At 43.8% G+C, this 26,217-nt stretch overlaps 1 protein-coding gene and 1 pseudogene across 7 annotated transcripts in view; both read right to left on the bottom strand.

Annotated features, from left to right (window-relative positions):
• LOC101446355 (rho-associated protein kinase 2-like) overlaps window positions 1-26,217 on the bottom strand; it is a 342,498-nt pseudogene that overhangs the window by 201,151 nt on the left and 115,130 nt on the right.
• Window positions 1-26,217, bottom strand: part of LOC101444258 (zinc finger protein 596-like) — a 94,672-nt gene that overhangs the window by 24,635 nt on the left and 43,820 nt on the right. For 3 of the 7 annotated variants that reach the window (XR_011646456.1, XM_071209709.1, XM_071209711.1), the window contains one exon: window positions 8,271-8,374. Coding sequence is in view for 6 of the 7 variants with exons in the window: in XM_071209709.1 (XP_071065810.1) it covers window positions 8,282-8,374 (93 nt within the window). In the remaining variant the exon portion in view is untranslated. Of the gene's footprint in view, window positions 1-3,588; window positions 5,500-5,592; window positions 8,375-26,217 lie in introns of those variants that run through there. The other 4 variants (XM_004459969.5, XM_071209710.1, XM_071209708.1 and 1 more) reach the window with 3 other exon arrangements.

Genomic DNA, 26,217 nt, shown 5'->3' with positions numbered 1-26,217 from the left:
CCACCGCTGGGTATATAACCAGTAGAACTGAAAACAAGGACATAAACCAATATATGCACAACAATGTTCATAGCAGCATTGTTTACTATTGCCAAAAGTTGGAATCAACCCAAATGCCCATCAACAGATGAATGGATAAACAAAATGTGGTATATATATACAATGGAATACTACTCAGCTTTAAGAATGAATACGCTACAAACACACGTGATAACATGGATGAATCTTGAGAACTTTATGTTGAGTGAAGTAACCCAGGCATTGAAGGACAAATACTACATGACCTCAATGATATGAAATAAATAAACCAAGCTGCCTCAGAGAGCTAGAGACTGGATGATAGGCTTACAGGAAATTGGGGGGTAGAGGAAGGATGTAAGCTGACATCTACATGGGTGAAATCTATGATAAGCAGGATGTAAGTATTTGTACAAGGAAGGGATAAAATGCGGGCATAGGGTTACCTTTGGGGTTTTGTGGGCTTGAGGGGGCCTAGGGATGGGAGGATAGGTAATATTGCCCAAGAAATTGGGGTAAGCGTCGGGCAACACATGAACATAGGAGATTGTCAGGTATTTGATTGTGATTATAATGCTGAGAAAACTTGTTCAAAAATATAATAAGGAAGGTTACCTGTTTAAGATGCTTAAAGGGGATAATCTGATGCAGGACAGGCTCCTAGGGAATGTGTGAGTGCTCATTTTGCCATAGTGGGTTATATCATTGGATAGAGACCCATATAATGAGAATGAAGGTATACCCACATCCTGGGGAGAACTGATGTTCTCAAATAGAGGAAATTGTATCTCTCAAGAGAAATGGTGGCTCCCAATGCATTAGGGCAGTTGATCATATCAAGCCCTAAACACTGTTGCAAGTTTCTCTGAAAATGGCCCTTCAAGCAATGAAGATTGACTATCACTGTGGGTCCTAAGGGGAGGGGGAGAGAGGTATTGAATAGATGGAATCAATGTAACTGTGTGGGTAATAGAAGTGTTCCACAGGATTATGCAAGGATGGACATAAGACATGTTAAATTACACCAAAAATATATATTGAGGCTGATAGGCTAAAATATAAATCATACTGTATAACATGCGATAACTAAAAATTTAGAAAATTGTAAAATATAAACCACATTGTAAACCCAAATGTTACCTTTCTTGAAAGCTATTGTCTCAATGACTGTACCTCAGTTTCAGTAAATATAGTATGAATATGTAAAAAGATTATTGCTGTGGAAGGGAAAAGGGTTTATGTTGGATATGTGGGAGTACTGTATATTGGATATATGAATTACTGTGATCTAAAACTTTTGTGAAGATAAGGTTAATAATTAGGAAAAGAAAAAGAAAGGACGTAGACACTGAGCAAAGATGAAAGGAGTTGCCTTGCCACTTTGCATACAGGGCAACACTTATTGCAGTGATGGAAGGCAAAACATCAAAAACAAAGCTTTTGCATTTTTAAAATTTTTTGATACCCCAATTTATTTTTACCTTAATTTATCTAAATTAATATATATTGTATAGCTAACCTTTAATCTCATCACTATATTCCATTTTACTATTAATGGAACCTGGCAATATATTGGGCTTTACTTATGAAGAAGTTTTGTATCACAGAGAAGTTCAACAATGGCAGGGGAGGAATACTGGTGTGGGATATTATTGACAGGGGACACATGGTTGGCAAGGATTTCTCCAGGGCATATATCCAGGGTACTTAAAAATGTTTGGATATTTTCATAGTGGTTACACTTAAAAACAACTGAGGAGTGCTGACTTCCTAGCCAGGGGAGCTCTAACACAGTCTCTAAAGGAACAGCAACAATCCCCCAAGTGCAATGGCAAAGACCATAAAAGAAGGAAGTTCCCACAATGAGCCCTTCATTCTAATGACTATGCATGTAAGCCTGAGCACTTGAAATAAGAACAAGGCCTAGAGCTGCAGGGTGCCTAAGAGTACCTCCTGAGAGCTTCCGTGTTGCTCAAATATGGCCAGTCTTGAAGCCAAACTCAGCATGTAAATGTGTTTCCTTCTCCCATGAGACATGACTCCTGGGGATGAGCCTCCCTGGTGCCGAGGGATTACTACCAAGTACCAGCTGATGATGTAACTAGAAAATGACCTTGAATTAAAGGGTCAACTCAGACTAGCAAAATATCTAAATCTACATATAATACCAGGAGATAAAAATGCTTTTTGACCTGATGAAAAGGGGGAAATGGAAAGGATAATTGAGTTTATATGGCTATGAGGCTCCAAGAAGTGCCTGGAGGTTATCAGAGGGGTTGCCCTTATGCACAACTGAGCAAAGTCCCAGAGACAGATAAAGTAGATACAAGCCCAGGTATTGGTTCTTCTGAGGGCCACAGGTACCCACAGGTTCTATGGTCATGGCAGATGGAGTTCAGTGCCATGTCTGTTGGCCCTAGTTTGGAGTTTGTGCTTCTGCATAATGGAGCTGGACTCAGATGTGATCTTTGTTCACATGCCTCTCCTGTTACTTTTACCAGAACTGTAGTTGGTGCTGGGGTTTAATATATACCCAGGGGACCTGAATCTCTGGACTGACCATGTGAGAGCCAGGCCCTGAGCCTCAAGAGACTTCAGCTCCTACACTCTGGTTTTTTGAACTTACCCCACTCAGCTAACATGGAGGTGAAGAAAGTCAACCACCACACCAGGGAGCCAAGAGGGTCTACAACTGAAAGCAGTAGAATCGCATCCATCATCCATGTGGAATCTAAGCCCCCTCTTGATACAAATGTGGAGTGGACACAACCATTCTAAGGTCCACAGGATGGAGGAATAGAGTATGGGTTAGAGTGGACTTATTGATATTCTATTCATGAACTATTATGATTAGTAATCGAAGAAAATGTGGCACTGGTGGGGAGAAAGTGGCCATGGTGGCTGCTGGTGTTTGGGACTGGGAGGAAGAGATGTGATTTGGGGGCATTTTTGTGGGTTGGAATTATCCTGGGTGGTCCTCGATGGACAGTTACTGGAGATTGTATGTCCTCCCATGGCCCACTGTTTGTACTGTGGGAGAGTGTGTGCTATGGTGTGGACCATTGACCATGAGGTGCTGCAGTGCTCAGAGATGTATTTACCAAGTGCAATGAATGTCTCATGATAATGGAGGAGATTGTTGTTATGTGGGGAGGAGTGTGGTGAGGTTGTGGGGGGGGTATATGGGGCCCTCATATTTTTTTAATTTAACATTAAAAAGAAATAAAGACATAAAAAAAAACTCAGTATCAAATAGTTTACTGATGTGAAGCTAAAATTTGGTTCTTTCTCTGTTCAAGTGGCAAAGTTTCTTAAATAATTAGTCTGCAGGGACAATTAATGGACATTGTAGGTCCTCCCATGGCCCACTGGATGGAATGTGGGATAGTGTGGGCTATGATGTGGACCATTGACCATGAGGTGCAGCGATGCTCAGAGATGTATTCATCAAATGCATTGAATGTGTCATGATGATGGAGGAGAATGTTGCTATGGGGGGAGTAGTGGTGTGAGGGGGGTGGGGGATACCTGGGGACTTCATATTTTTTAATGTAATATTTAAAAAATGAATTAAAAAAGAAAAAAATCATTAATTTGTTTAATAAAAGGTTATAAGGAGTTTTCTCCTCAATAATCCATATACAAAGCAGAAAATCTATTGTATCAAAATAGCTTCTTCTGCTTTAACCTTATGTCATTTGTTGTTTTAGAGAAACAAGTCTTCTAACTTTCAAAATAACATAATGTTCAAACATAACTTTTAAAATTTTGCTTTCTCAAATTAAAATCCTGAAAAGTATCTTTTAATTTCACATTACTGAAAAAAGATTGTACTAAAATAGTTAAGTTCATTTGATGTGTTATACATTGAAAGAGATGGTTTCAGTGTTGCCAAACTATCTTGTACATTTAAACAAGGTCCCTAGTGCTGTGCATGGTGCCTCTCTATTTGAGAAATTGTCTATATTGGTCACTATGACTCTGAAAACAATAAAAGTATCTGCTACATCACCTACTCCTACTCCTGAAGTAGCTGCAACTACGTTGTTGCTTCAGACACCTGCAGCTCTGTCAGGCAGAGATGGCTTGCTCTCTAGGACCAATAGTGGTGCAGTATGCTGGCTGTGTGAAGAACATACTAAGTGAAGGAATAGTTACCATAGTAATGTGAGTAAAACCTAAACAGGCACGATTTGCTTGATGGCCTGCTTACATGGACAGACATGTATGGGATTGTAAACCTGGAGCATAGATAGATTAACTGCCTCAAAGAGAAACTTATGTGTTGCTTAGTGTTAAGTACTGTACCTGATGAATATAGTATCTCCTCTATGGATCATAGTTTTGAACATGTTAAAAGTTTTGGCAAACTTGATTCATTTTTTTAAGTAGTAATGACCTTGTTTATGAGATAAAAGAATGGCTTTCTTAAATGGTGGCTTTATTTTGCTTGTCATATGCATTTCTTTTTGTTGCCTATATTCTCGTGGTGAGTTTATGTGCAAAGCATCCTCCAAAATGATATGAAATTTTCTTCACCTCTAAACAGCAGAAAATAACAACAGAAGATAAGACCATCACCCATTTTCCTTATATGAGAAATATTTACAAAATAAATCTTAAGAATAAGAAAAGTGTAAACAAAGGGGGATTTGATAGCTGGGAAAATGTGCTCACAAAAAATGTCTTCACTTACGAAACTCTGAAAATTCTAATACACTAAGCAAGTTTTCTATTAATCTAATTTTAGAAGTTTAACCTTTGTACTTAGTTTCTGAAGGATATTAGCAAGATTTTCTCATTTTTGTTTACAGAAATAAGATAATGTCTCAAAAGTAAAACCAGACAGAATGGTGTCAGGAGCACCCAGGAAATCTATAACTTCTCTCAGGGACAAAAGGCTTGATATCCTTCAGCAATTGGCATAACAATATCTAAACTGTGTTTATTGGCCACTGAAATCAAGGATAATTGAACATGCACGAGACAATGCAGTTCTGACAAATTGCATGTACCCTCCTCACAACACCACTGGCATCACAGCATCACATTTTTTCCTTGTTTTTCTTCTCACCTACACCTTTTCTCTTTTTTTTTTTTTTTTTGCCTATAAAAATGCTAGCTACCATTTTCATTTTAACTGCTTTTGGGAAGATTCCCCCAATACTTTCTTGTGTACTTGCAATAAATTAACTTCTCATTGCAATGCATGTTTCTCCCTTGTAGCACCAGATCAGACAGATCCTTCTTTTAGAAATGAGCTGTGCTTGTAGGAATACTCCTGCACAGCCTTAGCAGACAGATACCCTTTAAATGTAATCCACATCCTGGGGAGGACTAATGCCATCAAATAGAGGGAACTGTATCTCTCGAGAGAAAGGGTGGCTCCCAGGGCATTGGGGCAGTTGAGCAAGTTAGGCCCTGGACACTGTTGCAAGTATCTCTGGACGTGGCTCCTCGGGAAACGGAGGTTGGCTGTCACTGTGGGCACCAAGGGCATGGGAAAATGGATGTTAAATGTGTGGAACCAAGGTAAAAGTGGGGTAAGAGAGTAGTTTCGCGAGAGTACACAAGGATGGATATAAAACATGTAATATTATACCATAAACATATAGGGGACGACAGACTGATAATGTAAACCATAATGTAAAACATAGGTTAACTAAAAATTTAGAAAACTGTATATCCTAAAGTATGCACCATAATGTAAGCACAGATGTCACCTTGTTTGAAAGCTATTGTCTCAGACTCTGTACATCACTTTAAGTAAATACGATGTGAATAGGTTGTAAGAGTATCGCTGTGGAAGGGAAAAGGTTTTGTGGTGGATGTGTGGGAGTGCTGTATATTGTATATATGAATTGCTGTGGTCTAGGGCTCTTGTGAAGAGAAGTTCAATAATTAGGGGGAAAAAAAAAGAAGAAGATAAGATGTAGAATTTTTCCAAGTCAACACGTATTCTATATCTAACCCTTAAACCCATCACTATATGCCATTTTGCTAGTAAGGGATCCTGACATTATATTGGGCTTCAATTTTCAGGAAGTTCTGGATCACAGAGTGGTTCAACAATGGCAGTGGAGGAATACTGGTATAGGATACTATTGACAGGTGATATATGGCTGACAGGGAGCTACACAGGGCATATGTCCAGGGTGCATGGTAATGTTTGGATATACTCATAGTGGCAACAATTAAAAACTACAGCTGGGGGGGGGTACTGGGTTCCTGGCCAGGGGTGCTCTGTCGTGGTTCCTAGGGGAGCAGAAGCAGTCCCCCAAGTGCAGCGGCAAGGACCGGGAAGGAATGAGGGTCCAACAGTGAGCCCCTGATACTAATGACTATGCTTGTGAGCCTATATGCCTGAAATAAGAACAAGGCCTAGAGCAGCACTGTGCCTGGGAATTTTCTCCTGACAGCCTTCATGTTACTCAAATGTGGCCAGTCTCGAAGCCAAACTCAGCATGTAAATGCAATGCCTTCCCCCCAGTGTGGGACATGACACCTGGGGATGAGCCTCCCTGGCACCAAGGGATCACTATCAACTACCAACTGATGATGCAACTGGAAAATGACCTTGAATTGAAGGTTTGATGTGGATCAGCAGAATATCCCTGTCTACATATAATAACATGACTTTAAAATGCTGTTTGACCTAATGTAAGGGGGAAAAGGAAAGGAGAAATGAGTTTATATGGCTACGAGTCTCTAAAAGAGTCTGGAGGCTGTCAGAAGGATTGCCCTTATGCACAACTGAGCAGACTCTAAGAGACAGATAAAGTAGATACAATCCCCAGGTATTGGTTCCTTGGAGGGCTAAAGAGACCCACGGGTTCTATGGTCATGGCAGAAGGGGTTCACTGCCATGTCAGATGGCCCTTCTTTGGAGCTGGTATTTCTGCATGATGAAACTGGACTCAGATGGGATCTCTTTTCATAAGACTTTCATGCTACTTTACTGGAATTGTAGTTGGTGTTGGGGTTTAAGATATAATTAGGGGATTTGAATCTCTGGACTGACAATATGATAGCCAGGCCCTGAGCCTCAACAGACTCCAGCTCCTACAATCGGATTTATTGGACTCACCTCACTCCGCTAAGATTGAGTTGAAGAAGGACAACCACCACACCATGGAGCCTAGAGAGCCTACAACTGAAAGCAGGATTGCATCCAGTATCCATGTGGAATCTGAGCCTCCTCTTGACATAGAGGTGCAACAGACACAACCAATCCAAGGTCCACAGAGAAAAGGTGGCATTGGAGTGGGAAAAGTGGACATGGTGGCTGATGGGTATGGGGAATGGCAGGAAGAGATGAGATGTGGAGGTGCCTTTGGGACTTGGAGTTGCCCTGGATGGTGCTTCAGGGGCAATCACCAGACATTGTAAATCCACCCAGGGCCCACTGGATGGAATGGGGCAGAGTATGGGCCATGATGTGGACCATTGACCATGAGGTGCAGTGATGCCCAGAGATGTACTTACCAAATGCAATGGATGTGTCATGATGATGGGAGTGAATGTGGCTGGGGGGGGGGGGTGGTGAGGTGGGGGTGGTGGGGTTGAATGGGACCTCATATATTTTTTTAATGTAATATTTTTACAAAATCAATAAAAAATAAATAAATGTAGTTAATTGTCTAGGATGTACCATCTTTGCTTTTCTGGGTGGATCACTGAACCTGTTCACCTCCAGAGGCCTTGGCCTTGCAAGTTGACTCTCTGTCCTGATAAACATTAATTCAAAGAGGACTAATGTCTAGGCAGTTCTTGCAGAGATGATGACCATTTCTCAAGTGAGAGAAACAGAAACAGCATCTGGAAATTTAGCCTGGGCTCTGGCAGATTAGCAGTTTCCCTTTGCCATGGGGTCTCATTAGGGACAATCCATGTCAAAAAGTGTAAGAGATAGGCAGCAGAGAAAGTGAGAAAACAATGATGTCAGTAGATGTATGTACCACAAGATCCAAAGTTTGTGTTGGGGGCTCCTTGCAGGGCAAGTAAGCTCATGAGGCACCTCTCCTGGTGGTCTGGACTAACCAGGCTGGCAAGGCAGGTGGGCAGTGTCTTACAGAGGACAGGAATGAGTATTTGCACATTATGTCCCAAAGTTCTGAAGAGTGTGAATATTTTTAATTCCATCCTGGTACTCCATATCTAGCTTCCTAAAAGTTTATGTGCCAAGAAGGAGGAAAGGGGTGCTTTGCTGAGCAGGTTAGCTTAGCATATAATCATGGTGTTTCTGTATGTACCATGTGTGGGCTCAAATTGCTCTCTCTGTCTGGATCCCATGGATGTCAGGGAATGGTAACACAGGTACACCACGTGTAATAGATGAGATCTTGGTCCATTGTTCCTGTGAAGGAAAGAAAAAGAACATTTCTTGCAAAAACTATAAAGGCTTCAAATTTTTTTAGCTTACATGTAATCTTCATAAGTTTATAGAATACTAATAAAATAAATTAAAGGACTCATCATTGGAGCATCCTTCCTCACTGGTCTTTGTCCTTGCATTTATAGATTGTTGCTGTTCCATTGGGGAATGTGACAGAGCTCCTCTGGCTAGGAATTCAGCACTCCCTCAATTGGTATTTGTAACTGTAACTACTATGAAAATACTTAACATATATCTGAACATTTTTAGGTACCCAATATACATGCCCTGGAGAACTCCCTCCCAACCCCTCAATAACATCCCACTGGTGTTCCTCCCCTGCCATAATTGAACCCCTTTGTGGTCCAACACTTCTTCAAAAATGAAGCCTAATATATTGCCAAGTTCAATTAATAGGAAAATGAAGTAGTTTATATGGTGAAGTGTCTTCAAAAAAGAGTCAGGAGGTCATCAAAGATGTCATGCTTATGCACGCCTCAGCAGGATCCCAGAGACAGCAAAAGTAGATACAACCACAGGTACTGGTGCTCCTGAGGGCTACAGAGACACACAGGTTCTACAGTCATGACCGTTGGCTCTGGATTTCAATGCTTTGCCAGTGGGCCATACTTTGGAATTTGTATTCCTGAGTGTGATGATGTTGGACTCAGATATGACCTTTCTACACATGCCTCTTCTTTCACTTTTACTGAACCCGTGGTTGGTGCTGGGGTTGGTGTATACCCAGGAGACTTCAATCTCTGGACTGGCCATGTGCCAGCTGGGTCCCAAGGCTCAGCAGAGTTCACCCTAATCCATATTTTATTCCTCCATTGTGTGGACCCTGGGTAGGTGATGTCCACTCCACCTCTATATCAAGAGGGGGCTTAGATCCATATGGTTGATGGATGCAATTCTCCTGCTTGCAGTTCTAGGCACTCCTGGTTCCCTAGTGTGGTGGTTGATGACCTTCACCTCCCTATTAGCTGAACATGGGTAAGTCCAACGAACTGGAGAGTAGGAGTTGCAACTCTGCTGAGGCTCAGGGTCAGGCTGGCACATGGACAGTCCAGAGATTCAAGTCTCCTGGATATACACAAACCCCAGCAGGTTCCTATATTGTCTTTATGAGCTTATGTTTAAGGCAGTGCCCCTCTTCACACCTCTCTTAGCACAGGTTAGAACTCAAGGGCAAATGCTGTTCCCATCCACCTCTGGAGGATGGAGCCTCTGAAGGCACCTGGCATTTCTCACACTTCTGGTCCAGTATGTGATGGCTGGTCCCTTTTTGGACCCACTTACCACCATCTTCTTTATCCTTCTAGTAGGACAGTATAACTTAAAATCTAACTAAGTTTATTTCTTTCAGGGTCAACACCTCCAGGAAAAAAACATTAGTTATGTGGGGATTTTATCCAGTTCCCACCTTGGTGCCAGACCTGTCTTCCCTCAACCTCCATAGAACAGTCAGAGGAGTTTATACCCTGTCAGGTAGGGGCTACTCCCCCTAACAAGCAGGAGACAGCTACAGAAGAATGACCATTGACCTTCTGCTCCTCCTTAACAACAAGGGTGTAAGTTCTCTGAGGGGGAGCTTGAGGCATGTTAGTATAGCGAAAGAGGGAAAGCAGCTGTGACCTGGCAGAGAACATGTCCATAGACACTGCCAAGAAACCCTCTTCTTCTGAAAAAAAAAGCTGGAAAGATCCCACCTAGACCCTTGCCATAAGGTTTAGGGTCAAGGAGAATCCCCAGGTAACTCCAAATAACAGGTTTCTCCATTGGTCCCCTGAGAGCTAATGGTTGTGGCATCCAATCAGAACAGCAAACAGCTGGGGCAACTCCCCAACTTTAGGAAAAGGGAGGAGGAAAGTCTTTAAAAAGGTCTAACTTCACACCTCACCATGTAGCATCCCAACACCCATATCTCGGATTGTGTACTTATCACATTTCTAGTTTTATTTTCCAATAAACTCGTTTTAAAAAAAGATTTATTTTTAAATTTATTTCTCTCCCCTCCCCCCCCACAGTTGTCTGATCTCTGTGTCCATTTGCTGTGTGTTCTTCTGTGATTGCTTCTCTCCCTATCAGCAGCACCAGGAATCTGTGTTTCTTTTTGTGGCATCATCTTGCTGTGTCAGTTCTCCGTGTATGTGGTGCCATTCCTGGGCAGAGTGAACTTTCTTTTGTGCTGGGAAGCTCTCCTTACAGGGCTTACTCCTTGCACACAGGGCTTCCCTACTCGGGGGACATCCCTGCATGGCACAGCACTCCCTGTGTGCATCAGCATGGCACATGGGCCAGGTCCACACGGGTCAAGGAGGCCCAGGGTTTGAACTGCAGACCTCCCATGTGGTAGGCGGACACCCTATCCCTTGGGCCAAGTCTGCTTCCCTCCTCAATAAACTCTTTACTCTCTTGCCTACCCTATGTCATGTCCTTAATTTATTTTAGGTAACATAGCCAAGAACCTAGACACCCAGAGCCAGAGGATTCCACAAACATGGGGAGTGTGTGGGATGGGGCTCAGGGGCAAAGGGAAGTTGTGTGCCCTTGGCTTATCCCTAATGTTCCAGGGAAGACAGAGAAGGCCAAGGAGGGCACCTGGTGTGCAACATTTACTTGCAGGTGCCAAGAGGTAAGGGGCCTGTTGGCTGAAAAGGAATTTAGCAGGTGAGGGGTCTTGGGCTCAGAAGTCTGGGTCTCCACTCTCCTTGCCAGGCCTGGGCTTGTGCAGACTGGGAGATCTATGGAAGGGTTAGGATGCAACCACCTGTCTGTGTTGCAGGGTTAAGGTGGAGATGATCATGCAGGTGGGAGAAGGAACATGAAGTGCTGGCTAGCGGAGTCAATTCTCTGGGTGGTGGTGACCTAAAGAAGAGGGATAGAGTGATATGCAGCTAACAAAAACACCTGACATTCCCAGATGGACTCCCATCTGAGTACTAACCAGGCCCAACCCAGCTTTGCATCAGAGATTAGAGACATCAGTCATGTTCAGGGTGGTAGTGCAGAAAACTATGGTTTCCATGGCCTGGACCTTCAAGAGTTTACACTTTACAGTGATGTGAAGACTCACCCAACATCAGGGACTGTGATCACCCAGTGCCTGTCCCCTGCTTGTTGCCAACAGCCACAGGCGCATCCTGAAGCAGCATTATACCTCTACTCAGCTTGCACCCACACCCTTAGGTGACATGTTTGGCAAAGGGGCAAGCCAGGGGGTGAGACCACACTGGCAGTGTCTGACTACCCATTCAGAGTCCAAGGACAACCCAGGGTGATGGGCACTTCACCAGGCTGGTTACAAAGAGGAGGTCCTCAGTTTTGCTTCTGAAATCCCACCAAATCATACATCCTCAGGGGGTATGCCCTTGCCCTGCCCTGCCAGCCATCTTGGCTCAGTCCCTAGAAGGGTCCGCACCCCCACCCAACATCCATACACACACTTTCCCAGTCCATGCATGCCCCATGTCCACCCTGTATTCCTCAACCACTCAACCAGAACTGCCAGCACTCCTGCTGATTCCCACAACTGGCAGCCACCCAGCACTGGTGGCCTTTCCTGCCAGGTCTAGCCAAGGGACTTGACTGAGCATACCAGGCCAGGGTGAACTGGAAGCCAAATGTCTTGTTTTCAGCCCAGCTCTCAGGAACATTTCTTCTCTAGCCAGGCCAGTCTGGGCTGTCCCCTTGCCTAAAATCTCACTGGGTGTATCCTACCTACCTAGGGTGGGTCCACAACATTCCTGCTATTGGCTGGCTTTGGATGAGCACAGCACCTGTCCCACACCTGGCTCAGTCTTTGGCCCTCGAATCTAAACTGGGAACTCACTAAGATAGAAAGTCAATGTTCCCTCAGCATATTGGGGATGTGAGAGTTACAAGCACCAAGGTCCTGCTTGACCCATCCATGCAGCAGTCCCTAAACCCAGCAGTTGGAGACAAACCAGGTACCCAATCAGTTCCACTATAACTGGAAACCACAGTCAGGGGTCCAGATGGAGACTGACAGGTCCTGGGCTTGGAGGCAGGCTGTCTGGATGCTTCACCACTTGTGAAGGAATGCCCTTGGACCTGGGAACTGGGATCAACTTTTTGGACAAGCAGATTGAACTGGATGTAGGTAGAGGTGGGATTCCATAAGCTGGTGCTCAGGCAGAGGCACTTGGTACAATAGGCAGAGCCTCCACTCACACCTCCCAGGTCTTTGTTTTATGTGGATGGACTTCCTCCAAAAGGCCCTTGCAGCACTGAGCTAAGGTACCAGGGTTGGCAGTGGGGTTAGGGGCAGATGCTGACCCACCACACCACCCCCTGGCAGGGTTCTCTTCTGGCTTCCTTTTGTAAGAGTTCTGCAGACCTGTGCTTGTTCCATTTTTCTTACAATTCTGTCTCAACATCCCCAGAGGTATTTACACAAATACAATAGGTAGGTTTGGCAATGTTGTTACCACAAGCACAGCTATTTCCAATAAAAGAAGATATTTCCAATGCCAGATATGGTGGACAGAGGAGAATAGTGTATAGGAAACTAACATGGGCAAGATTTTTGTTGGATACTATAACTAGAGAAAAGTCTAGGATTCAAATGAAGACTTTCGTGTATGTGGATGAATATTTTATAGTCTTTCATTTAATTCCCCAAAGTAGGGATCTTGCACCCAAAATAATTCCTTTAAATGTCATTATTTGCATGATGATTCCACTTACAGATCCAGTGACGCAACATGCATTAATTCACATGAGAAAAAAAAACATATTCCAGCAAACCACTTGGAAAATACTCAGTGACGTAAGCAGAATCATATTAGAAGTAAATCGTATCAATGCCATTTAAGTGCTGTAGCCTTTATTGAAATCTCTGTTCACAAATACTACAATGAAACTCACTTTGGAGAGAAACCACATGGTTGCCTTCTATGTGGAAAATTTTTCATTAGATTTTTTCACCTGAGACAACCAACTAGAAAACATGAAATAAGAGAGAAAAGTCTTTACTAGAAGGACGGAACTCCTTGGGGGTGATCCAGAAAATTCATAATGGAGAATGTTTTCAAAGGAAAATCATTTATTCAGTGATTGGGGAGCTTATGTCTTGTTTCTATGAGGGTTATTTTTTGAGGAATTTGGGCAAGTGATAAAGTATCTCAGGACCATGTTATGAAAGTCAGTGGTGGAAATGCTATAAGTTTGGAAATAGAAGAATATGTGAAATTTTTGATTTGGGGGTCTTCTAAAGTAAATGGATAAGGTGCTGTGGCTACCTTGAATGCGTCAGTGATGGATATTTGAGTCAGTAATTAAATATCTGAAAAATAAGAACAGACATAGTTGCTTTGTTTGATCTTAGAGGAACAAGTACTTCATTTCAGTGACTAGATTCTGTATCAGTGTGTAAGAGGGCCCTGCAGATAGCAATTCACCGAGCCAAGCAGAAGTCCAGAATATTCCCCTGGCCCCTTGCTAATGGCCCAATAGGGAGTATCAGTCTGAACCCACTGCAGAAGCTTATCTTGTTCATAATAAAATAAGGAATAGATTCCCAAGGCCCATAGGCAATACCATTATGAGGGTACAGATGTGGAAATCCACTCCCTGATCTTAATTTTGAAAAAGTATAATCTGGAGTATCTCTCTAGATACTTCACAGCTACATAATTTTAAAAGACTGCTGAATGCTTACCTACTGAAATTGGGACTACTAGAGGTATTTCTGTTTTCTCCACTACACCTCATATTTTAGTAAATATTGAAAGACAAGAATACTTTACCCTAAATAGAGACCAAGAAAAGGATGTCTTCACGCATCACTTCAGTTATATATCAATATAATGGTGGACTTAGTGTAATAGATCAAAGAGTGGAAAGAAAAATCAGAAAACTTGGAAAAGAGAACTTTTTTTATTGCAGATGACATGATTGGGTATACAGAAACCACTAGCAAAAACATTTAGAGGTAATTAATAACTTTACTAAGGTTACAGTGTCCGGAGTTAAAATAAAATTCAATTTCTATATACTAGAAATTTAATGAGAGAGGTACTCCATGTTCCTGGGGCTGTAATATCATGTTGTCACCATTTTCATGTCTAGTTCAGTGATGGGTCCACCCAGCAACAGAAACAGTCATGGGAAATTCAGTTATTTCATGGATGTCACTGAGGGAAAGTTCATTATTCTCATCCTACAGGGAGGAATTATCCTCAGACTCTCTCCCACCAGGATCTCCAGCCTCATTGGACGTGCAATGCACCTTGATGATCCTGCATTGGCTATGACATTCCATAGATGTCTATCATTATATATTCCATGTCCTTGACATCAACATGAGTAAATAGATTGTGCCTTTCCACAATGCCAGTTGTTTCCATAAGCCCCTTTGCCACACATGAGAACTATTGATTCTCCAATCATGTTCTGTCCATGCTCCTGACATGATATTGTTTGATTCCCACCCTGAGGCAGTAAACAGTTACATCGTGGGCTTGGGTTCTTGGGTCCAAGTGTTCTAGGATAATTCATCAATCGTAGTTCAGCCCATGGGGTACTTTCTCCTGTGCTATAAGTGGCTTATTGTCCTTCTGAGGCTACGTACACAGCAGCTGCTGCCAACGGGATGCCAAGGGGTTCAGCTTGGCTTATTCATCAGTGAAACAGCACCTGGTGGGCTTCCTTGAATTGGGGCCTTCTCTATTCCAGTGCAGGCAGTGGAGGGCCTTGATCTCATATTACAACAGGATCATTGTTGAGGGATGCTTCTACCACCACTTCATGAAAGCAGGTTATTCTTTGGAGGCCCAGGCAAGAACAGTCTTTAATTTACTACTTTCACTTCATGATTCTCTGTCATTGGGCACATCCTGGATAGTGTACTGATTACCCAGGACCCAGTATCTGATGAGGATTTCTAGACTCAGGAGGATCTGAGAGCTCTCTGTAATCCTTACCTTTTCCATTTCCATCAAGGCCCAATAGCATATCAGAAATTTCCTTTTGAAGGACAAATTCTGGGTTTTGTCTGGGAACTTGATGGCAGAAAAGCACTGTAGCTCTGCTTTTCCTATGACCCAATATAGAGGTGCCAGCAGAATGTGAAGATATGGAATATGCCAGCACCTATATACAAATAGCCTAATGAAACACTGGGCTTCCTTTCTGGAAGTGGGTGACTTTAGGAACACTAATTTCTCTTGAACTGCCTCAGGGATCCAGTGCTGCCTTGGGCTGATATACCACCAAAGAAATTCACCTGTTGAGCTGGAACTTGCATCTTGTTTGAATTTATGGCCAAACTAAATTGTCAATTCCCACTTAGCAATGCATACTGTCCCTGGGTAGTTTGTTACTCACACTGGCCCACCTACATGAGATCATCAATATAACGGAGAACTTGGAGTTCTTCAGGCAATTGTAGCTTACTCAAATCCTGCCCCACTCATTGATGGCAGATAGTGGTTGAGTTTAAATACCCATGTGGCTGTTCAATGAAGATCCACTGTAGGCCTTGCCACTCGAAAGAAAATTCATCTTGTCCTCCTCTCAGAGTGGGAAGGTAAAATGGGTATTCGCCAGATCAAAATTGCATATCAAACATCAGGGGAAGCCATGATGGTTTCCAAGAGTGTCACAATGTCTGGTACTGCAGGTGCCAAAGGCAATATTTCTGCACTCAAATGCCAATAGTCTTTAATAGTTACCATGCTCCACTTGCTTTATCCAATGGCCACAACAGGCTACTATAGGTGGAGATAGTGAAACAGAGGGTAGCTGCAGAAGCAAGGTCTTTTATGAGTTCCCTTTCTCCACCAGGAAGGAGTATGGCCACTGTTGGACAATGCAAAGATGTGGGAGCAATGGGAGATGTTGAGTCCAGCTCTCCCCCAACCATGATAACCAGAATTTGCTGGGATTGGGAAGCTTATACTTGTTGTCATGCCTGGGGTGTGCAGTGGAGCAGGATATCAATAGCTACAATGTATTCTGTGGCAGGAAGCATGACCACAGAGGTGGCCAGAAACTAAATGCACCAATGAACAGGGTGGCATGAACATCCCATCCACATACACTTGTGGAATGCCCAAGGTCTCCCCTCTTCATCTACTGGAATGATAGTGACTTGGATGTCTGTATGCAACAATGCTATAAAGCTTTGTTCACTGACCCCAAATGTATATGCACTGGGGCATATGACCTATGGTCCTGGAGGATTATTGAGTTTCTTGGCCATAATTCTCAGCTATTTTAAATTCAGTCATGTCTTGGTTAAGAGAAACCTTCCAGGGGCCAGACTCTTCCCTCACATTTGAAGGTGGAGGCAAGAGCTTTCCAACTTGCTCTTCCCCTGCTGCTCCCCATATTTGTCAATTGAGGGGAGGGGAACTGGAAGAGAAAGATTGTTCCTACTGAGCCTGTGGATCTTATTCTAGCTTATATTTTTCCCAAAGTTCTCCACTGGAGTTCTCATCTGTGTGTTCCAGGTAGTTGAAATACCAATCTCATTGACCTCAGTGTGTCATTATCCAGTTAACTCCCTAGAATTCCTGGGTAGGTTTCTCAATGTCCCATTTATTGCCACCCTTCCTCCATTGGATGGAAACAACATGTCTAGGTCCTCCACCTGTGGGCCATTACCTCTACCCATTCTGGTAGGGCAGGGGTGAAACTTCAGTTTAGCCCACAAGGACATCAGTTCTGTTTTGTCCAAAATGCTCTTGTACAAAAGGAATGCAAGAGCAATGAAAAGAATGGCCAAAAAACCAAAACCAAAACAAAACAAAAAACAAAAAAAAACCCAACCAAACAAAAAACACCCACTCCATTCTGTACTTCCCCATGCACTCTGCTTGCAAGACTAAAACCTGTGGAGTAATTTGCTCTATGGTGCATAATGGGAAGCAGGCTCAGGGACAACTTTTAGTAAATGAACACTTTATTCCTTTCACAGAACAAAGTGTCCAAATTGTCCAAAACAGTAGGGCAAAAGATTCCATTGTGACCAGTCTTCCCAGGAAGGCCAACTTCTTATGCCAGTATTAGAAGTTGGCAATTCTACATGCTTCTCCTTGGAGATGAGAGATTTATGCTGTCTGAATGTTCAGTATTTATATGCTACAGAACATGAAGATCAGGCAATGAAAGTTCTCTCCCTGATAAGTATCTGGGGCTAAGTATTTCCAGTTTCTGCATTTAAGGATGATCAGACATTACCATTAGACCTAACATATGCAACAGGCTGTGGAATGGAAACATACTGAGGCATGCATGCACCATAGCATTGGGAGTAGACAAGACTGGGAGATGGCCTCTAGGTGTGCCTGTGACTTCCCCAGCGTATTAGATTCTCCAGTGTGCCCCCTGTTAGTACCAGTTATTGTATCTTAGGCTATTCTGTCATGTCCTGAAATAATGTTGTTGCCCATTGTAACATTAAGTTCAGATGATCTCAAGGGAAACAATCCTTAGAATCAAATTCCACCATTTTGTAACAGTAGTCATGTGGAACTTCTTCTGGGGATGGCCTGGTGACGTTTAGGCTTTCAATACAAAAAAGGAAGCATTTCTTTTCCAAGGTTCAGGCACTCTGTTTGGGAAGCCCTTAGGCTTCAAAAGATATCTCCCATGGCCAGTGGACTCTATCCCTCTTATCTATAATATGGGTTCCTTGAGACACTAGGCAAAATATCCAGTAAGCCAGTGTGCTCCACCATATTGACACTTCCACTGGAATGATGTGGAGTGATGGTTAAATGCTGACAGAGCTGACAGATTTTTCTTAGCATGGGGACACTAGCAAAATCCATGCCATTTGGACAAAGAACAAATTGCCCAGAAAACAGACAGGTGGGTAGGCAGACTGGCAAGCAGAGAGGGATACAGACACATCCAAGGGCCCCTACCTACACAAGACAGCAGGATTCCAACATGAAAATGCCAAGAGAGACTGCCAGCAGCAAAGGCAAATCCCCCAACCTCTGCTAATTCCTGGCCCAGAGACCACACACCTGGGCCTCCTTCCCTCACGTCAGAGGGCTCAAGCTGGCTGCAGGTTGACCTTGTGCTGGGATTTGTTCTCCAGGATGAGGTAAGAGAGGGCTGAGTGGCCTGAGCTAATGGAGCTTAGAGTTGAGTGGGTGGACACCACTGAGAAACAGAGCATGGAGTCATTCTGGCCATCTGGGAGGTTTCCAGAGGGAGGGTTCCCTTGTTGGGGAGAATTCTGAAGTTTCCCCCAAGAGAAAGCCCATTAGGAAAAGGAACCCCAAAGAGACAGGAAGTACCTGATGCAATCCTGAGGTCTTGGAAACAGCATCAAATGTATTCTAGTCACCCTCAGAAGGATGGTCAAGAACTCTGTGACCACCCAGGGCAGAATCCACTGTGGCAGGGAAGCACAGTGGGGTGGTGCCTATCGGGGTGTGGATGTTGTGGGTGAAGGCTTTGGTGTGGGGTGGAGTGTTAGGGCAGCACCATGCCTAACTCAACTGCACCACCAGGATCATAGCCATAAGCCTCAAGGGTCTTTCTAACAGTGCCTTTGGAGACTTCAGAGCCCCACCTCTCCTTGCAGACCCCTTGAGATATGCCTATCCAAGGCCTTCCAGTTCCAAGCTCCAGGGGCATCTCCTCAGTCACTCATAGCTTCAGATGACCTGCCTCCAAGTCCAAGTCCACCAGTCTCTACCACAGTTGTAGTTGCGGTTTCCCACTATAGTGGACTGCAACAGAGCCACACTTTGGCTCCAGCTGCTGAGTTGAACAGATGCCCCACTGCATAGTGAGTGTGTGTGTTGCTTGAATTTGCACAGGAGGACCAGGTGGGATCTTGGTGCCAGTGGCTCCCCCAGCACCAGCCCTCTGAGTAGATGTCAGCTTTCCACCTTGAGCAATTCCAATTGGGTTCTGAAGACTGAGGGCAGAGCCTGGACCATAACAGGTGTAGTCATTTTATGGAGAACACTAGCAAGAGTGCTGTGGCCACAAGGGTGGGAGGACACCTTGTGGGATGGGTGCACCCTATGGAAAGATAGGAATGGGGACAGCTTAGCCTGGCCTCTCTAGAGGAGTGATGTCCCTGAGTGTTGGGTGGAAAATGAGGCCTTGGGAATCCTTCTGACACTAGCTTGGTGCATTCAGTCAAGTCTGCTGGCTTGGTGGAGCCTTGACCAGGTGGGCTGCCCAAGGACACTCTAGGAAGGGTCTGCAGTGCTGGGCAGCTGCCCACTGGTCAGGTTGTCAGGGTACATGAGTGGTTCTAGTTGGACCTAGCAGGGATGTGTGTGGGGCACTTGAGGGCTGGGTATGGGTGTGTGTGGTTGTTGGGTGGGTATGGGGGCTTTCCAGGAACTATGCCAGGCTGGGCACACTGGGGCAGAAGAGGGTCCAAGGTCACACACCCTGAGGATCTCTGACTCGGTGAGATGTCAGAATCCAAGCGGAGACAAGCCTCTTTGGAAACTGCCTAGCAAAGGACCTGGTATCCCAGGTAGCCCTTGGCTTCTGGTTTGCTATATGGGTAGCTGGGCACTGTTAGAGCCATCTCAATGACTGGCCTGCCTTCTGGCTGCCACCCTGGTCCTCAGGGTGTGAGTAAAATCCAAGAGTGAGGTGTACCACAGTGGCCAGGGCTCCCAGTTGCCTAGTGGCAGTTAGCAGATCCAGTGGCCCAGATCTGGGCTTCAGGGGTCCAAAGACCCTATAGCTGGACAAGTTTCAGCAGGACTGCACAGCACAGTTTCTTGAGGCTCCAGGCTCTGACAACCAGCGTCTAAGGCTATATCACCCTGAACATGTCTGATATAGACTGATGTCTGATTCCTAAAGCTAATCTGGGTGGGGTCTGGTTAGTACTTGGAGACTGCTTGGGAATAGTAGGTTTTGTAGGCTTTTGACAGCAGCATTTTCCCCATGAATGCAAGCTCTTTCTCTTTCTCTCCCCCCTCTTCTTTTGGTGGTACCTGCCCAGAGCATAGCTCCCTTAAGCCAATGCTTCCTGTCCCTCTGCAATAGATCTGCACTAGTGCCATCATCTCTATCACACTCCATGTCCATTGAGGCACAGGTAGGTAACTGTCTCAAAAACTCACTGGATCTCCCCAATCAGCACAAGCCCAGGCCTGGTAGGGGCAGCAGAGATCTCAATTGTGGAAGCAAAGAACTCTCACATGCTAGACCTCTTCTTGGCCACTGGGGCCCTAAATCCCCTTGGCACCTACATGTAAATAGTGCCCAAAAGGAGCCCCCCTTGTCCTTTGTTGCCTTCACTGGTACAATAGTGATGAGATGAGGGAACTATCCCTTCCCTTTGCAAATGGGCCGCATTCTACACACTCCCATTGTTCTTCTGTCTCCAGAGTACAAGACCCATCACCCATGCCTCAGGCCACCTTAGACATGTTCATGGCCACTGATGTCTAGCAAACACTCATGGCATGCAGCAACTCCAGAGGACCTCTGTGTAGATGGAGAAACAACACTCTGGGAAACAGAAATACAAGCACACAGATAGACCAGTGGCTCATTGATTCTCCTGCACAGACTGGCAGGATTCAGAAGGGAAGATGCCATGAGAGATTATTGGTGGCAGCAGTGGCACATCCTGGGGGATCAGCCTCACTGATTCCCAACCCCAGGCCAGTGCCTTCCTCTATTGGTCCAGCTCAAGCATGAACTGCTTGCTCAGCAGTCCCTCCCCATCCTGAGTTCTCCTCATTGTCCACCAGTCACCCACTGGATCAGAGCTGAGGTCCAGGGCCTGAAGATCTGAGCTTCATTTCCTCCAGATCAGAGGACCCAGCCTGGCTGCAGATCTGTCCTGTTCTGAGATCCATTCTCAAGAATGAGAGGAGAGCTGGCTGAGTGGCTTACTTTCATGGAACTTAGAGTTGAGTGGGTGAAGACCAACGGGAGACAGAGCAGGGAGTCACTCTAGGGTAGGGTATGTTTACAGAAATTGAGCTCTTTTGCAGGGGAGAATGAAGAAGTGGTTCTATGCCCAAGTAATAGCCCACTGAAAGAAAGATCACCTAAATGCCTGGAAGCACCTCAATCTAAGCTTTCCCAAAGTCTTGGAAATAGACACATTTCCTCTTCTCCCTTGGGCAGAACTTCAGGATCTCTGTCCCCACCTTAATCAGAACCCACTGTTGCACCAAGTCCTATCTGGAATGGTGCTGGGTGGGGGAAGTGATGGGATTGGCATGAGCTTGCTGGGTGTGGGGTGTTGGGGCAGCATCAGCCCAAACTCTACTGCAAACCCCAGGGCCATAGATCTGAGCTGCAAAGCATTGTTTGTTTAGGTTTGGTTTTTATAAAGGGTATTTATTTGGGGTAAGAGGCTACATATACCAGGCCATAAAGCCTAAGTTACTTTCCTCACCAAAGTCTTTTCATGTGTTAGAGCAAGACGGCTGCCAATGTCTGTGAGGGTTAAAGCTTCCAGGGTTCTTCTGGGCTCAGCATCTCTGTTTTCTCCACAAGGTCAGCTGTAGACTATGAGGCTTCCTAGACTTCTGCAAAGCATTTTGAAAGCCAACCCACAGATAGCAAAGGTACAAGAGATATGAGTAAAAGTCAGAGTCTAGGAAAGTCCTTATAGGATGCATGGGGGCTCAAGATGGCTGCTGAGCACATGACTGTAGATTTAAAAAAGGATGAATATGGTGAGGCAGAAATGATCATTTTCCCAGTTTGGCAGGTCAAGGTGTCTCAGCTTTCTTCTTTTTTTAAAGATATATTTTATCTTTATCCCCTCATTGTTTGCACTGGCTGTGTCTCTTTCTCTTCACTGTTTCTTTAGGAAGAACTGGGAAAAACACCCTGGAACTCTGATGTGGGAGTGCCTAATCACATGAGGCATCTCCATTCCCTGCTTTGTTGTGTCTCTCATTGTTTTCCTTTTTGTGTCTCTTGTTGCATCATCTTCTTGTGTCAGCTTGCCACACCTACCTGTCATGCCAGATCACTGTCTTCTTTAGGAGGCACCAGGATCCAAACCAGCAACCTCCTATGTGGTAGGTAAGAACTCAACTGCTTGAGTTACATAATTTCCCTCTGCTTTCTCCTTTATCTAACCTAGAGTTTGTAATTTTTTTACATCATTCCTTCAGTTTTTGTGATAGCTTTCTAAAGCTATCATTGTATTTTAACATTTTATTACTCCTTTTTAACATATTTGTATTGTTTGTAATAGTTCTCCAGTTTTTCCAAACATTTATATATTGACTAACTCTAAGTACCTTAAATCTTTAGTATACTGATCATACAAAGAGAAATGTCAGAATAAGACACGGGAGTTTATTCCATCTTGTGTCTACACTGGTAACTAGGTAAATAGTATGGGTTGTTAATTCTACAACCCAAAAGACATTTGTTATCTGTCAGAGCAATAATCTTGCGTTTTCAAAAAAGAATGGGTATCTATCAAATAGTGGTGAAGAACTAAGGTTTGTTTCTTCCCACCAACTGTGTTACAAATATGAGAATAATTCAAGAACAGCCCACCCATCTCACAAACGATCAGTAAGTACAGTAATCTCCACTTTTGGCAAGAATATGTGGGGATATTGGTTTAAGTACCAGGCTTATTCACAAGGGCACAGGTGACTCTCACGTAAGGTTATATACCATAAATTATACAAATTGTGCCCTCAAAAAGGATATCAATATTGCCCTGAGACATAGATTTTGAAATAGAAAATTAATTTTCCTACACTCAATCCCATCTATTTGGTTGCAATTTATCGTAACGATAAAGCCATTCTTTGCTCTTCTTTATGAATCCCAGCCATTTAAGTGAATAGTCCTAGATAGTGTCGTACCCTCAGCTTTTCCTCATCATTTCTGGTTCTTCTGAATTCAGTAAGGGCTTCAATGATCTTCAGTCTTGTCCAAACCATGCCTACTGATTTGGGAATCTACTTTAAACCCATGGCACAATTAACCAAAAGTGGTTGATAAACCAGGGCGTTCTGTAACATTTCTCCAATCACTCAACTTCTGACCTTATGCTACTAGTCTTTCACCCCTTATTTCTTGTGCCAACTCAACTAACCTTCCCCAAAGGACCTACTCATTTTTAACTAAAAAGCTTACCTCCAGGACTTCTCTCTCCAAAACATGACCTTGAGCTGTAAAATTTAACCAATCATTTCAGCTCTCTAAGAAGACATCAAAGGCATACAATAATCTTAGTACCATTTTTGCTCCTAAGAAGTCTGGAAGTCTGTGGCATATGCTCTGAGTTTGCTCCCATTCACTCTCCCACTCCAGCTTGGTCACTGTAGAAGTGCTATGAAGGCAGGATAGCAATCAGACCAGGAGTACCTCTCACACAGTCAAAAAGGGCTCACTGGGTGCAGATGAAGCTCAGTGGCTGAGTAACTCCCTCCCATGTTTGAGGTCCCAGTTTTAACCCCTGGTAACTCCTAAAAAAGGGAGGGGTCTCATTAAATATGGAGTAGTAAGCACACCCATTCCTAGCAGCATAATCAGTTGACATGACAATCTCAGAAAGAGGAAACTTGGGAGGGTCTAGAGATGTGTTGTAGGGAAGCACAGGTTTAGATAGGGCTTCATGCAGAGAAGTAGAGGGTAGATAGGACCCTGTAGCAGTTTGATCTAGTTATTAATTCTAAAAATAGATATTGGGCTATATTTGTAAACTGGTCTGTACTTGATTAAATTATGATTAGGGCTTTGGGCTACATAAGTAGGGTGTTGGGTCCCCACCTCTTTGTGGGTGGGGATTCACAGGTGAAAGACATGGTGCTCTAAAATATATTCAATAAATGCAGTGAATGTCCCATGATGATAATAGAGGTTGTTGATGTGGGAGGAGTGGGGTGAGGGGGTGGGGTTATATGGGGACCTCATATTTTTTAATGTAACATTTTTCTAAAAACTAAAGAGGGAAAAATCAAACACTGGAAAAAATTTCTCTTTTTTTAAGACATATAGATCACAAAAAAAATGTTACATTAAAAAACATAAGAGGTTCCTACATCCCCACACACCACTCACTACTCCCACATCATCAACCTCTTTCATCACTGTGGCACATTCACTGCATTTGGTGAATACATTGGAGCACTGTTCCACTGCATGGATTATAATTTACATTGTAGTTTACACTCTCACTCAGCATATTCAGTGGATTATGGCAGGATATATAATGTCTGGCATCTGTCCCTGCAGTATCATGTAGGACAATGCCAAGTCCCAAAAAAGCCCCCACATCACATCTCTTCTTCCCTCTCCATGCCCTCAGCAACTACTGTGGCCACTGTCTCCACATCAATGCTACAATTTCTTCCATTGCTAGAGGCAAATAGATCTATAGCAGAATACCAATAAGTCCATTCTAATCCATATTTTATTCATCCTGGGCACCCTGTGATGATGATGTCCACTCTACTTCTAAATCGAGATGGGACTTAGATTCCACATGGCTGATGGATGTGATTCTCCTGCTTGCAAGTGTAGGCACTCTGGTTAACCATCTTCACCTCCCTGTTAGCTGATCTGGATAAGTCCAATGAACCAAAGAGTAGGTGTTGCAACTCTGCTGAGGCTCAGGGCTCAGTTGGCACATGGCCAGTATGGAGATTCAAGTCTTCTGAGTATATACCAACCCCAGGGCCAACCATAGGTTCAGTAAAAGTGACAGAAGAGGCATGTGTATAGAAGAGGTGGCATTGGATTGGGAAAAGTGGACATAATGGACAAAGGGTATGGGGAAAGGCAGGAAGAGATGAGAGGTGGAGGCGTCTTCGGGACATGGAGCTGCCCTGGATGGTGCTTCAGAGGTAATCACCGGACATTGTAAATCCTCACAGGGCCTACATGATGGAATAGAGGAGAGTATGGGCCATGATGTGAACCAATGTATATGAGGTGCAGAGGTGCCCAAAGATGTACTTACCAAATCCAATGGATGTGTCATGATGATGGGAACGAGTGTTGTTGGGGGGGGGGTGGGGGGGTGGGGGGGTGGGGTTGAATGGGACCTCACATATATATTTTTAATGTAATATTATTACAAAGTCAATAAAAAATAAAAAAATTAAAAAAAAAAAAAAAAAAAGAAGAGGCATGTGTAGAAAGTTCATATCTGAGTCCAATACTATCACATGTAGGAGCAAAAATTCCAAAGTAGGCCCACTGGCAAGTCAGTGAAATCCAGAGCCATCTTCCATGACCAAAGAACTTGTGAGTCTCTGTAGCCCTTAGAAGCACCAGTACCTGGAGTTGTATCTACTTTGGCTGTATCTGGGATCCTGTTGAGATGTGTGTAAGCATGACCTGATGACCTCCCAACTCATTTTGAAGTCTCTTAGACATATAAATTCATTTGTCTTCACCATTTCTCCCTTTTATTCAAGGTCTTTTTCTAGTTGCATCACCAGCTGGTGATTGGCAGTAATCCCTCAGTGCCAGGGAGGCTCATCCTCAGGAGTAATGTCCCATGCTGGAGGGAAGGTAATGCATTTACATGCAGAGTTTGGCTTAGAGACTGGCCACATTTGAGCAACATGGAGGCTCTCAGGAAGTAACTCTTAGGTACCCTGCAGCTCTACGCCTAGTTGAAATTTTAGGCTCATGGGCTCATAAGCATAGGGTTCCACAAGATCATGAAATGATGGATATAGGACATGTTAAATTGCACCAAAAATTTAGAGAAGTATATAGTCTAAAATATAAACCATACTGTAAACCATAATGTGACTAAAACTTTAGAAAGGTGTATAGTCTAAAATATAAACCATAATGTAAACCCAAGTGGAACCATGTTTGGTAGCTATTTTCTTTTATATATATATATATAT

The sequence above is a fragment of the Dasypus novemcinctus genome, chromosome 19 (genome assembly GCF_030445035.2).
Source record: "Dasypus novemcinctus isolate mDasNov1 chromosome 19, mDasNov1.1.hap2, whole genome shotgun sequence".
NCBI classification, from domain to species: Eukaryota; Metazoa; Chordata; class Mammalia; order Cingulata; family Dasypodidae; genus Dasypus; species Dasypus novemcinctus.
Note: the sequence above shows the minus strand (reverse complement) of the source record. Positions and strands in the feature narration are given on the sequence as shown.